The sequence below is a fragment of the Salmo trutta genome, unplaced genomic scaffold (genome assembly GCF_901001165.1).
Source record: "Salmo trutta unplaced genomic scaffold, fSalTru1.1, whole genome shotgun sequence".
NCBI lineage: Eukaryota > Metazoa > Chordata > Actinopteri > Salmoniformes > Salmonidae > Salmo > Salmo trutta.
This window is the reverse complement of record NW_021822908.1, coordinates 1,614-15,559: the sequence shown is the minus strand read 5'-3', so window position 1 is coordinate 15,559 and position 13,946 is coordinate 1,614. Positions and strand designations below refer to the sequence as shown.

Below are 13,946 nucleotides of genomic sequence, written 5' to 3'. Positions count from 1 at the left end.
AGGAATGAAGACAAAAGAGTTCAACAGAGTAAAGAACACAAACTGGAAGTGCAGTCTTTGTTGTTGAAAATGTATGTTATACCCCATCCACACTGAAGAGGCTCTGAAATATACATCAACCAGGGATAAAGAGAAAGTTAACACTGAAATGTTTCATACTTAATTGAAGTTAAGTGTCTGTTGACATGTTGGAAAAGATTAAAGGTCTACAATTTGTTTAATTTGTCAATATTACATTTTTATTCATTGATTTAATGGCCACTATTACTGTGGTTACATGTTCAGTATATGTATTGACCAGCAAACCCACAAGAGGGCGTTGTGCCAACCAAAGTAATATCTCAAAGATCGAATCTCGAAAACGCTGCTACAACCACAATATTTGCTACTAGGCTAATTGCTGTCAAACTAATGTACCATTTCAACTCAGTCAATTCTGGAAGTGAACTGATATTCCTATTTAAAAATGCATAAACAAAGAATTATGGCATTTAGGATTTCAGTTTAAATATCCCATCTCACACCTTCGCAGGTTTACTGCCTACATTCCACTGTCATCCATAAGCAGAGCAGGTACTTTATATTACAGTAATAGAACGTTTGTTTACAGGACGTTTCAGATCTGAAATGTCATCACATGACTCATTTACATAAGAAGTTTAATGCATTCAACTTTCCTCAAGTATGCTATATTACAGTGTCTTCCAAATGAATTTGTCTTACAGTAAATGTAGTACCCATCCATCGATAAATGTAGATACTGGTTCACACATACTATATAAGGACATATTTAACCTGTGAAGGGTTAGTAAGCACAAAGTACATACAGCACAGATGGACACAAAAGATCACCTGCTAACATCACTACAACGCCAATAACCTTGGAACCCAGAACCAATGTATGTCACAAGATTATATCACCTATTACTCACTTCAAGTATAATATATCACCCATCTCAGTAGCCACGGTACAACAAACTGTTTTCAAATATCAGAGTTAAAATGTTTGAACACAAAGGTAGAAAAATATGGCAAATATAAAAGGTTTCAAATATTTACATTCTACTAAAATTGGGGTGTGAGGTTTTTCCTGTCCACATGATCGGACCAGGAAAACTTCAGGTCCTATACATTCCTAGTCCGGTCACGTGGTCAGGGAAAACTCCAGGCCCTAGTTATAACGTCTTATAAAATCGCTTTTATCTTCAGCAGTGATCCGTCATGATGGGGTGACGCTCATGACACAGGCATCTCTCATGGCAGACCTGGCAGTCCTCACCGATTCAGTCTCTCTCTGCAAATCCTTCAGTCTCTTCTCCATTTCTGAACAAAGGAAAAGAAACAGGGCATTAGGGTGAAATTCATTCTCTGGGCACTGTGTCTGCCTACTGGCCAGTGCTGAGGTCAAAATGCATGCGGGTGTTACCGATCAGAGCACGACGGGTCTCCTGCATTCCATAACTGTGTTAGCCCACTGAGCTTAAGTCTAAGCATTAGCTCGGGGAGCTAACGTAGGTCTTCTGGTGTCAGGCAAGGTTATTCGTGCTTCTGAACCAGAATTCCTATATGAGGAACTAACTTATGGGGGGACTTTATTCCACGCACCACAAAGAGAGTGTATTCTGCACTTTATGTGGATGTTTAAACACTTTACCTTGGTCTCTCTTTGCAAAGATCTCTGGCAGCATCCCAGAGGCCTCCAGCACTTTCAGGGTGAGGTTGAAATCTGTGGACACAGGATATTTTGTTAATATCTATACTGCCAAAAATGTTTTGTTTTTTTAAAATATTATATTACAAGCTCAGTTTCACAATGGACAACAGTACAGTTGACAAGTGCACTTTGAAAAAGTGCAAACCGTTTCCCAGTCCCAATTCAATAACATTGTTTTGCAAATGCTATTCATAATTGCATGCTCCGGTTTAGTTAGTCAACACTACAGTCCCCATCCAATGTATTTAATAGTAGTCTATTGTATTATTCTGTCTCACCTTCTTCGCTGGCCTGCTGGGATGAAATCCTCTCAGTGATAGTGTTGAGGCGGGAGGCAAACTCAGAGAAGATGAACTGTGTGCAGCCTGCCTGGTGGCACTTCCTGAAGAACTGTGCAGCTGGACTCATACTGGACCCAAAACCAGACGAGCCAGGAGGCCCAGGATCCCTAGGTGACCCAGAACCACAGCTGGAGTCTGGGGAAAGAACTGAGTTGACTCCTGATAAGTGCACATTGGATATGTAGACAGGTTGACCTATCCCAGTCCAAACACACCTAATATGATGGTCCTTTATTCTTCTTCTGTTATAATAGACATGCACACAAACTTACCGTTTTGGTCAGGGAGAAGGGGGTCCAGTTGTTCCACTTTGATGATGGACAGATGGCTCTTGGAGCACTGCACAGAGAAAAGGGGTTTGAGTAGAAGAAAAGAGCAAAATGTACTGTAGCTAAATACAAGTGTGAAAGAGGTAGGAGACAGCAAAAAAACAACCTGCTCATTCGATCACTAATTTGCGTTAAGTACCAACTCACCTCCCCATTGTCATTCTTAAATGTTGGTCCCTCCAGTCCATACTGAAACTCAAACTGCTCTGCAGCCCCGTCTACAGCATAAAAACAAGAATATTGTGAGTAACATAACCACAGGGTTCGTCCTATGAGACCATCTGAAAGTTGACATAAGTGACTATACAGGACATCTTGGATTGAAACTGATACAACAACCTTCTGTCATGGCTACCTCTGAAGTATTGGGATCTTGCCTGGGGGAAGTTAGAAACACAGAAATACAATGTTAACAAACCATTAGAACACTGAAGAACAGTCTTGCAAAGGCTTGGCCATTTTTTACTGTAAAAAGCAAACTTTTATATGAAAAATATATAACCTATAGTCTGTCATAACAGACACAGTTTGGTTCTGGGCTCTGAGATGATCTAATACAGTGGGCTAGGGCTGGGCGATATGGCCAAAATTTCATATCCCGATAACAATACATATCACGATACAGCACATCTTCTGTAAATTCAATTAATAGTTTATATAAAATTACCACATGTAAAGGCCTATTTCTTATTACATTTTGATTTACTCAACAAATAAAATGGTACTTAATCATATTTATTATTTCTCCGTTTATTTAGAACCTTTGTGCAAATTTTCAATTAAGTATGTAATAAGATATTGATGAATAAAATCTAAAAAAAGTTCAACTATAGTTGCAAACAATAATTATAGGCCTAAAATGTACAGTTATAGGCCTAATGTACAGTTGAAGTCGGAAGTTCACATACACCTTAACTGAGTTTTAAATAAATTTGGCTTTCACAATTCCTGACATTTAATCCTAGTGAAACTTCCCTGTCTTAGGTCAGTTAGGATCACCACTTTATTTTAAGAATGTGAAATGTCAGAATAATAGAGAGAATGATTTATTTCAGGTTTTATTTCTTTAATCAAATTCCCAGTGGGTCAGAAGTTTACATACACTCAATTAGTATTTGGTAGAATTGTCTTTAAATTGTTTAACTTGGGTCAAACGTTTCGGGTAGCCTTCCACAAGCTTCCCACAATAAGTTGGGTGAATTTTGGCCCATGCCTCCTGACAGCTGGTGTAACTGAGTCAGGTTTGTAGGCCTCCTTGCTCGCACACACATTTTCTATAGGATGAGGTCAGGGCTTTGTGATGGCCACTCCAATACCTTGACTTTGTTGTCCTTAAGCCATTTTGCCACAACTTTGGAATTATGCTTGTGGTCATTGTCCATTTGGAAGACCCATTTGCGACCAAGCTTCAACTTCCTGACCGATGTCTTGAGATGTTGCTTCAATATATCCACGTAATTTTCATTCTCATCATGCCATCTATTTTGTAAAGTGCACCAGTCCCTCCTGCAGCAAAGCACCCCCACAACATGATGCTGCCACCCCTGTGCTTCACGGTCGGGATGGTGTTCTTCGGCTTGCAAGCCTCCCCCTTTTTCCTCTAAATATAACGATGGTCATTATGGCCAAACAGTTCTATTTTTGTTTCATCAGACCAGAGGACATTTCATAAAAAAGTACAATCTTTGTCCCCATGTGCAGTTGCAAACCGTAGTCTGGCTTTTTTATGGCGGTTTTGGAGCAGTGGCTTCTTCCTTGCTAAGCGGCCTTTCAGGTTATGTCGAAATAGAACTCGTTTTACTGTTGATATAGATACTTTTGTACCCGTTTCCTCCAGCATCTTTACAAGGTCCTTTGCTGTTGTTCTGGGATTGATTTGCACTTTTTGCACCAAAGTACGTTCATCTCTAGGAGACAGAACGTGTCTCCTTCCTGAGCAGTATGACGGCTGCATGGTCCCATGGTGTTTATACTTGTGTGCTATTGTTTGTACAGATGAACGTGGTACCATCAGGCGTTTGGAAATTGCTCCCAAGGATGAACCAGACTTGTGGAGGTCTACATTTTTTTTTTCCTGAGGTCTTGACTGATTTCTTTTGATTTTCCCAAGATGTCAAGCAAAGAGACAGTGAGTTTGAAGGTAGGCCTTGAAATACATCCACAGGAACACCTCCAATTGACTCAAATTATGTAAATCATCCTATCAGAAGCTTCTAAAGCCATGACATAATTTTCTGGAATTTTCCAAGCTGTTTAAAGGCACAGTCAACCTAGTGTATGTAAACTTCTGACCCAGTGGAATTGTGATACAGTGAATAAGTGAAATAATCTGTCTGTAAACAATTGTTGGAAGAATGACATGTGTCATGCACAAAGTAGATGTCCTACCTGACTTGCCAAAACTATAGTTTGTTAACAAGACATTTGTGGAGTGGTTGAAAAACTAGTTTTAATGACACCAACCTAAGTGTATGTAAACTTCCCACTTCAACTGCATGTATATTTTTTTTGGGGGGGGGGGGGCTTGCCTGTTTTGCATGTTATTTTGGCATTAATACGTGTCACATATCAATTTGCATTTGGTACCTTGGGTCGAGTGTTAGCACAAACTCATGAAACCCCCGTTTCTCCACCGTGTAAATTGGGGCCATGTCTTTGCAGACGTAAGTTGTAATGGCAGCTGTTGTCTCCTTCCATCTTCGTGATTCTTTGCCATATGGTGTGCCGCGGGCAAAAGCCTCTTGCAACATTTGAGTCGGGGGTTTGTTTTGAGCACTCGACTGTACTTTTTGGGGTCTCATCCGTAGACTCTCTCCATACTGTTTCACATGATTCTTGCGTAGGTGTTAAAAGAGGTTAGTGGTGTTTGAGCTTGTTGTCGGGACCGGCCTGCGGCATATTTTGCAGACGACGGTTTTCTGGTCCGTGTCAGACTTTTCATACCCAAACCACGTCCATGCGACCTAAGTTGCCCCACTTTTAGGTACGAGCTTTTAGGTATGAGCTCTTTAGGTACGTTCTCTGTGTCATGTTCACTCTCCTGCATGTTTGTTTGGGTTGCAAATTTCCTTCCACACGGCCCACAAAGCGTCGTCCAATTCACAAAAAATATTGCCATAAAGAGTGTGATTTGCGACAACGAAATAAACGATAAGAGCATAATATGTAACGATAACACGTTTTCTATCGTCACACAATATATATTGTCATATCGCCCAGCCCTACAGTGGGCCTATATAAAAGTGTCACCAATGTTATCTTCCAATATACATGATACCCACTTTGACATCCCAGTCTTGGTGAGATGCTCATCCTCCTCCTCATCTTCCTCTTCTTCATATGTGCTCTTAGACATGGTCTTCTCTGCCTTTATTGCGGCTTCTCTTTTTAACTTTAATGTCTGAAGAAAAACAATTCATACCACAAAACCATAAAAAAACATCATGATATGTCACATTTCAATAAGATTTGCAATTACCATTAACTTCTCTAGGGTAGGGGGCAGTATTTTGACATCCGGATGAAAGGCGTGCCTGTAGTAAACTGCCTGCTACTCAAGCTCAGAAGGTAGGATATGCATATTATTAGTAGATTTGGATAGAAAACACTCTGAAGTTTCTAAAACTGTTTGAATGATGTCTGTGAGTATAACAGAACTCATATGGCAGGCAAAAACCTGAGAAAAATCCAACCAGGAGGTGTGGAAATCTGAAGTTGTAGTTTTTCAAGTGATTGCCTATACAGTAAACAGTGACTTAGGGTTAATTTTGTACTTCCTAAGGCTTCCACTAGATGTCAACAGTCTTTAGAACCTTGTTTCATACTTCTACTGTTACTGGGGAGAGAATAAGAGCTGACTCAACAAGTGGACTGCCTGAGGCCAATGAGTTATTTACTGCGGGTCACGCAGGCGCGCCGTTCCTTCTTTTTCCTCTGTAATGAATACGCTATTGTCCGGTTGGAATATTATCGAATATTTATGATAAAAAGAGCCTAAGGATTGATTGTAAACATCGTTTGACATGTTTCTACGAGCGGTAATGGAGCTTTTTGACTTTTCGTCTACGGTTTTGTGCTTGCGCATTTGGAATAGTGATCTGAATGCGCGAACAAATGGAGGTATTTGGACATAAATATGGAGTTTATGGAACAAAACGAACATTTGATGTGGGAGTCCTGGGAGTGCATTCCGATGAAGATCAGCAAAGGTAAGTGAAGATTTATAATACTATTTCTGAGTTTTGTTGACTCCAGAACTTGGCGGGTAACTGTATAGCTTGCTTTGATGGCTGAGCTCTGTACTCAGAATATTGAACAATGTGCTTTCGCCGTAAAGCTATTTTGAAATCTGACACAGCGGTTGCATTAAGGAGAAGTGTATCTATAATTCTTTCAATAACTGTTGTAAATTTTATCAACGTTTATGATGAGTATTTTTGTAAAATGATGTGCTCATTCACCGGAGGTTTGGAGGCTAAACATTTTCTGAACATCACGAGCCAATGTAAAATGTTTTTTGGGATATAAATATGAACTTTATCGAACAAAACATACATGTATTGTGTAACATTGAGTCCTGGGAGTGTCATCTGAAGAAGATCGTCAAAGGTTAGTGATTCATTTTAGCTGTATTTCTGTTTTTTGTGAAGCCTCTCCTTGCTTGGAAAATGGCTGTGTGGTTTTTCTTGTGAAGTTGATGTCCTAACATAATCTAATGTTATGCTTTCGCTGTAATGCCTTTTTGAAATCGGACAATGTGGTTGGATTAACGAGAAGATTATCTTTTAAATGGTGTATAATAGTTGTATGTTTCAGAAAATTTAATTATGAGATTTTTGCTGTTTTGTATTGCGCGCCCTGCTATTACATTGGCTGTTGGCGAGGGGTTCCGCTGAATTTATGCAGGACATAATATTTCCTCCACCAGATGTATACCAAAACAAGTGGTGGAGCTGCTATTTAGGTTTTTTTTATTGAGTCTTTACATTTTACATGTTGTCCCTGTAGTAGTCTATTTGTTGGGTAGTTTTATAGACTGTCATTAACAGTATTAATATTCAATGGACAAAATAACATGTAGTGGATAATAATAACAGCCCTCTACTTTACCCTGGTGGTCGTTTCTGATTTCCCATCTAGAGCTGGCGCTATGATGGCTGGGTGCTTGTATTTGATGTGGTTTAACATGCTGTCAGTGCTGCCGTTGTTGTATTTGAGTACTGCTTTGCATAACCGACATGTACATGTATCAACGCCCTTTCTGGTGAAATACTTCCAAACCGTGATACTTTTAGCGCGTCTCTTCCTATTTATGCTCTATGGTCTCTCTACAGTCAAAGCCTTTTCCTTCAGATCTATGCTGGACTAGCCAAATTAGCAAACTACAAGTTTGATAATACTGCTAATAAAAACGTTTTATTTCATCGCACTGTTTTATCAAAGGTGTGTTGGCCTGTTACGTTTCGCAACGAAAGCCATTTACTTCAAATGGAAAACACTTTGCAAGGAAAAACAATTTAATGTAGGTCACTTCACGTTTGCTTCCTAGAGTTAACGCTGAATGGGTTTCTTTGCGAAACGTTTTGCAATGGTTTGCGACTAATGAATGCACCCCAGAATATCAAACGATAAAGCAACACAACCGGCGCTTATTTGAGACTGGCTTCTAATGTACAAATATTTTGAGCAATATTTTTTTTAAAGACTACCACACTGTTGTGACCAGTATAAACATGAATCCGTCTCAGATCAGGGGTGTATTCATCAGTCCAGCAGTTGCTAAACAGAACCTTTGTTGGAACTAAAACGAGAGTTCCTATTGGACATATTCCGGTAGGTCCCGCCCAGTTTCGTTCCGTTTAAGCAATGTTTTGCAACAGAATTTGCGCAATGAATAGCCCCAGACTTGCAAAGACTAGCCTCCAGCTACTCGCTAACCTTTTTCCTCCCCCCACCTTGCAGTCTCGCCCTCTTCTGATCCACCTCAGACAAACGTTGAAGTTCGACTTTTTGACTTCGCCATTCTCTTACTCGTTTTGGATCAATTCCAAAATGCCTTGCTGTTGCCTCGCCCGAATTTTGCTCTGTGAATTTAATCACTGCTAGCTTGAATTTGATGTCGTATTTTCTTCTTGGTGGCGCCATGGCAAGCAACATGACAGATCCTTTTTTTTATGTATATCACATGACATGGTAACCTTGTAAACAATTAATTTGGATGGGGCGTTTATTTGAAACAGGCGTTTATTTGCTGAAATGTGTGCCGATGCCTGGCTATTAAAAAGGGACAGGCGGCTATTTGAGACTCGGCATTTAATTGAAAATGTACATAACTGCTAACCAAAACAGCATTTTCCGGTTAGCATAATAAACGGAAATCCACGAATCCGTTTAGCTAAATGTGCGCATTCAATCGGTTGATTCGTCATGAATACATGTAGCCGAACTCAGTTCTTTATTGATTGTCACTCAAATGTAGCAACGTCATGAAGTTTGTATTTTGTTCTCACTCGTTTTAATACCCGTCTCTGACGCTTCAACATCTATAGCTCCATTGCTTTTGTCTGTGGAGGTCTCGAATTATTTGTTTAAATAGAGCCCTTTCGGAGGTCCAGTTTACCTGATGCCGAGACTAAATGCCTTTTCATGCCACTGGTGCAACGTCCTTTACATCTGATATTCCGGTCGCAGTGTTTACATTTAGCCTGAGAAGCTTCTATTCTGTCGAAGCTGTGCTACACAGCTGAACCAACGCCGGGTGAACTTGCTGTTGACATTTTGAGAATGAATGGAACCAATGGACAACCAAACTAGAGAATCTTACAACTGACCAGACCAGCAGAGTAGCCTGGTTCCTCACCAAAAGAGTTTTCAGCGATCCTCTGCTCTGACAAAATATAGGCAATTTACTGTATTAACTGCATTTGGGGTTAAAACAAATGTGAGGCACGCGTTGAAATGGCAACCTCGTGAAGAATACATATGGTACAAGCTGAGGGGAGACCAGTCCAGATATCACACTTTCACACGAATTTGCTTTGGTAGTCGGCTAAGAGTTAAATAAAACACTTACAGGAGCCTTACCTCTAACGGCAGCCATCAGCTCTCGCTGTGTTTTGATATGTCTTAACGACAGATGATGGATCCTTTCTAAATGGTTTAACATGGATGTTGTGCCCACTCGTCCGCTTCAGAACAGCCGCACACAGCTTACATGTCACACTTTCGGACGAAATTTCGGTGAAATATTTCCAGGTGTGACTTTTTTTACGGTCTCTGATTCTACTTTCCATATCTCACAACTACAGCTTCTCAGTCTGTGATTAGCTATTGGAATGATATTCTGCGCTTCCTCGGCTGAACGTGCTGTACCGAGCTAGCAGTCTGGAATCCTGACTATTTACTCGCGCATGCGCGATGATTAAAGACGAAAGTCTTCACCACTCCACAGCCACAGTTTACAAATGCACAATGTGACTATAAAATCAACCATTTCACTTCACAATAGCCCACATATTTTAATTCTCACATGCACATAAACACCATGTCTGCCACACGCCAGAGTACATTTCTGCATAATTCTCCACAAACGGATCTATCGGGACCCGACTGCAAACCGCCTTTAGGAAAGAGTGCTACCCCAACCCGAATCGCACCCTGACCCGAGTGAACTATCCTTGTCCTTCATAGGGCACTGGGCTCCTTGTTCTACACTACAGTCGGCGGCTGGGCAGTCAATCAATATCCGTCTTACCGTGCATCTCCCAATGTGTTTTTTCAAGCTGGAAGTGCCCGTTCTTTGACTGTCATAGGCTAACACCCGCTTGCACTTTTTGCATGCGGCGAATCCATCCACAAGTTGTTTGTCAGCGTTAACGATTACTCCAAAATGATTCCATACATTTGATTTGACATTTGCCAGGTTTTTCACGATTCTGAGCTCCCTACTTTGATTTTTTTGGGTCAAATTCTGATTTTCCGTGGTATGCTTTTTGCTTTCCATTTTTTCCCTCTATCTTATATCTGGTTGTGCGGGTATAGAGGTTGTTGCTTTGGGTAGGCCTAGTCGATGTCACTATCTGCACAACCTGTGCTAGCTAGTTGGGTATAGGCAGACTGAAATTTAGCCAGCAGATCCACCCGCTTGCTTAGGCTCAGCTGTGGATCTATGACTAGGGTCAGACAGACTTTGTGTAGATTAAGACAGGGTTTCCCAAACTAGTCCAGGGATGAGAAATGCCTCAAACTGACTGTTACACAGAGATCTTCTCGGTGTAACAGTTGGGATAATGGGACAATTTGGAGTACAACACATTTCTTATCCTTGGATTGAGGAATGTTTTCAGAGATGGCTCTGCATGTCTTACAGGAAGCCTGTCTGACCCTAGTGTAATTGTAAGCAAGCAGGTTGGAACTGCTGGCTAGCTGCACTATAGCAAAGAACAGAGCTTTTCATTTTTATTTAACCAGGCAAGTCAGTTAAGAACAAATTCTTATTTACAATGACTGCCTAGGAATACTGGGTTAACTGCCTTGTTCAGGGGCAGAACAACAGATGTCTACCTTGTCAGCTCAGGGATTCGATCTAGCAACTTTTCGGTTACTGGCCCAACGCTCTAACCACTAGGCTACCTGCCACCCCACTGTAGGCAGTCTGAAATGACATTTACAAACAATACAAGATATTATTTTATTAGGCTACCCAACCCGATACAGGAAATACACACACACACACAGAGAATTACCTGTACCACAAGTCCTTTAATATAAAAAACAGATTCACAACTGCTGACTGAAAGAGAATTTCTGATTTCATAAAGAAAATAGTGAGTTAAAACAATATCTACATAAAAAAATATGATTGCTTTACAATAAATAAGTTATGACTATACACTGAGTTATTCACAAAACTAGGAAAGTTCACAGTACACATGGAGAAGACACCTGCAATGACCAAAGTCACGTTTAATAGATGTCTGAACAGAGAGCCGGTGAAATGGATGAAAAGGGGATCTCATAATAAAGTCGTTTGACGAGGACAGAGGAAACAGTGATACTGTGACTGCTCTGTCTGAACCATATACAAAACTAATGTTGCAGGACAGGGTAGGCTATGAGAACAAGGAGGAGGGAGAGAGAAAGACTAGAGAGAGATTACATTATAAGGATAGACGGACACAGAAAAACATCTTTATCACAGTACATAACAAGAGTCATTCCCTTCCCTCTTTTCAAATAAACAGTAACTCCTCACTCTCCAAGAGGCAATAAGATAGTCACAGGCCTACCAAAGCTCATATTGGTTACTTATATGGTCACCAGTTGAGGTGACTGGTAGAACTTACATAGCAACAATCTGAAAAGCTACACATGGTATACTTTTCAATCATAATCTTTCTTATTTACAATATATTTAAAAAAAAAATACAGTCTTGTCTATTTGTAGACAATCAAGGGGACCATGATGCAGACCAACAGCATTGTGACTTACAGTAACTTACTTATAGGCTTACAGTACAACAAAAAGGGCTCAACCCGATCCATCTCCACCACTCTATGGCAGATGGGGTCGCTATGTCAGTGACACCTGATCAGGTTAATCTTAGAATTCATAACAAAATGGTATTATATTTCTATGGGTTATGTCAGGTTCCATCTTGTCCATAGCATTTTGTCTGTTGTAGTGCTACTAATACTGGCCGCCCGAGGTCTGCTTGCATAGCTGAGGGTTAGGTCTAGGATCAGCTCACCCAACCCCCAATCCTAACCTTGACAATTTTATGAAGGATAAATGCAAAATGCCGAACTGACCTAAGATTAGTGTCTATGGGTAGCTGCTGCCCACCTACACTACACTGTGTCTCTTCAACTACACAAGGGCGCTGGAGCCCATTCTCTAGTCAATGATATTTGATGAAGTCTATTGTTGGCATCTTCTTGAAGTTGCTGACCAGTATCCTAATAGAGGGGCTTGCCTCTGGATAAGGTGGGTGAAGTTGTGTTTAGGGTGGGGGGGAGAATGTGCTGTCTTGCTGGGGGAGCCACCAGCTGGTGCTGTTGGGTTGGGGTCTGGAGACAAAGGGTCTGGGGTGGCCTGATGGGGCCAGGGAAGGGTGGAGGGTTCAGGGCTTGATGTCAGAGAAGCTGGTGTAGGTCTCACAGCAGCTGGATGAAGTGCTGAGGTTCCCTGAGCCACTGCCCTCTGGAATACACACAGGCATACACAGGGAGACCAGAGGTTAGGAGATGGTTAAGGAGATATATATATATATACACACACACACACACACATACACCCCTCCACATAATTCTACATGGAGAGGGGGTTTTACCTGAGCTGGTGAGAGACTGGCAGGACTTGGACTCTCCAATCAGGGTGAGAATGTTGGCTGCAGTCACCCAGCCCTCCTGCTTGGTCTTCAAGTTCTTCACAAACCTGCACCAACACAGAAACACACACAACCCCTTGACCACCACCTTGCCCCAACTCAACACTGCTCAGATTTGAATACTGGGTCATATCATAAGGCACAGAAAAAAGAAACTGCAACAGGGACAGGCTACCCAAAATTGTCCGATAAGAATAGCTTATTTTTGTTTCCTGTTTCAAAATGTTGTGTTACGTTTCACTATGGCAGGTCTCTCTTGTTCCTGGAGAGCTACAGTCCTGTAGGTTTTCACTCTGACTAACCTAGCACACCTGATTCTAATAATTAGCTGGTTGATAACATTAATCATGTTAGTTACAACTGGGGTTGGGAGCAAAAACCTAGGGGAGGGTAGCTCTCCAAGAACAGGGTTGGAGAAACCTGAACTATGGTTTTCCCTATAGAATATGACTGTGTTGGAATAGGTTCTGACTGTTAAAGTGTGAAACCAATCAAGTGTAAGGGTGTCAAGGTAATATTCTCACCACTGTCCGTCATCTCCCTCCTTGATCAGCTGCACCGTTTCACCACTCTTGACTGACAGGTCCTGGCCTTCTCCCTTCTCATAGTCAGACACCACTCTGTACTTCCCTGCACACTGTGCACAGTCAATATATGGTGTTAGATTGTATGTATGATTGTAAACAATACTTTTTTGTAACTGTTTCTACGTGGAGCCACATCCCAGCTTGGAGTGGATGAGTATCCTCACGCACGCACACTCACTAGTTTCTTTCCCCCCTCGTCCTCGGGGTCTGAGTTCAGGGGCTCTTCAGGGCTAGAGTAGCCATCATTCTCCTCATTGGCGTCCAATGAGAGAGAGCCCTTGGTCCATCCTAGAGGAGGGAGAAAGGGTACATAAGAATTTGGTGTCTTGTGTAGCCTGAAACACACACTCGCTCAGTCGCACACACACACACGAGGGGACCGGGGGACATTGAGAGTAGGCATTTCAGCAACCTGTTAGACCAGACACGGTCAGTGACAGGGTGGACGGCAATCAGAAGGAACAGGACCAAGTTGAATGGAGTGAAACTACAGTAATCGTGTGGACCATTCAGAACCACAACACTACTCAGCAATAAGGAGCGTGACATTTTTTGGGATAAATATATCAACATAAGCATTTAGGTGG

At 41.4% G+C, this 13,946-nt stretch overlaps 1 protein-coding gene across 8 annotated transcripts; it reads right to left on the bottom strand.

Annotated features, from left to right (window-relative positions):
* Positions 1 to 216: 216 nt before the first annotated feature.
* LOC115186319 (uncharacterized) lies at positions 217 to 10,488 on the bottom strand. 8 transcript variants are annotated; one of them, XM_029745992.1, is made up of 8 exons: positions 10,138 to 10,488; positions 5,666 to 5,784; positions 2,724 to 2,761; positions 2,532 to 2,602; positions 2,328 to 2,394; positions 1,993 to 2,202; positions 1,655 to 1,726; positions 217 to 1,323 (listed from the first exon to the last, which is right to left on the bottom strand). In XM_029745992.1, exons 1-8 carry the CDS (start codon positions 10,384 to 10,386, stop codon positions 1,220 to 1,222), a joined length of 930 nt encoding a protein of 309 aa, XP_029601852.1. In that variant the 5' UTR covers positions 10,387 to 10,488; the 3' UTR covers positions 217 to 1,219. The 8 variants fall into 8 exon arrangements, with proteins under 8 accessions (XP_029601852.1, XP_029601853.1, XP_029601856.1 ...); XM_029745993.1 differs by having other exon boundaries at positions 1,993 to 2,190; positions 10,138 to 10,484; XM_029745996.1 differs by lacking the exon at positions 10,138 to 10,488 and adding an exon at positions 9,457 to 9,562.
* Positions 10,489 to 13,946: the final 3,458 nt, after the last annotated feature.

Coding starts and splice junctions, on each gene's coding strand:
- LOC115186319 (XM_029745992.1), bottom strand. CDS start 10,386: ATGGAAAGCAAAAAGCATACCACGGAAAATCAGAATTTGACCCAAAAA. Junction 2,203..2,327: donor CCTTCTCCCTGACCAAAACG/GTAAGTTTGTGT, acceptor GAGTCAACTCAG/TTCTTTCCCCAGACTCCAGC. Junction 1,324..1,654: donor CTTTGCAAAGAGAGACCAAG/GTAAAGTGTTTA, acceptor TCCTTTGTTCAG/AAATGGAGAAGAGACTGAAG.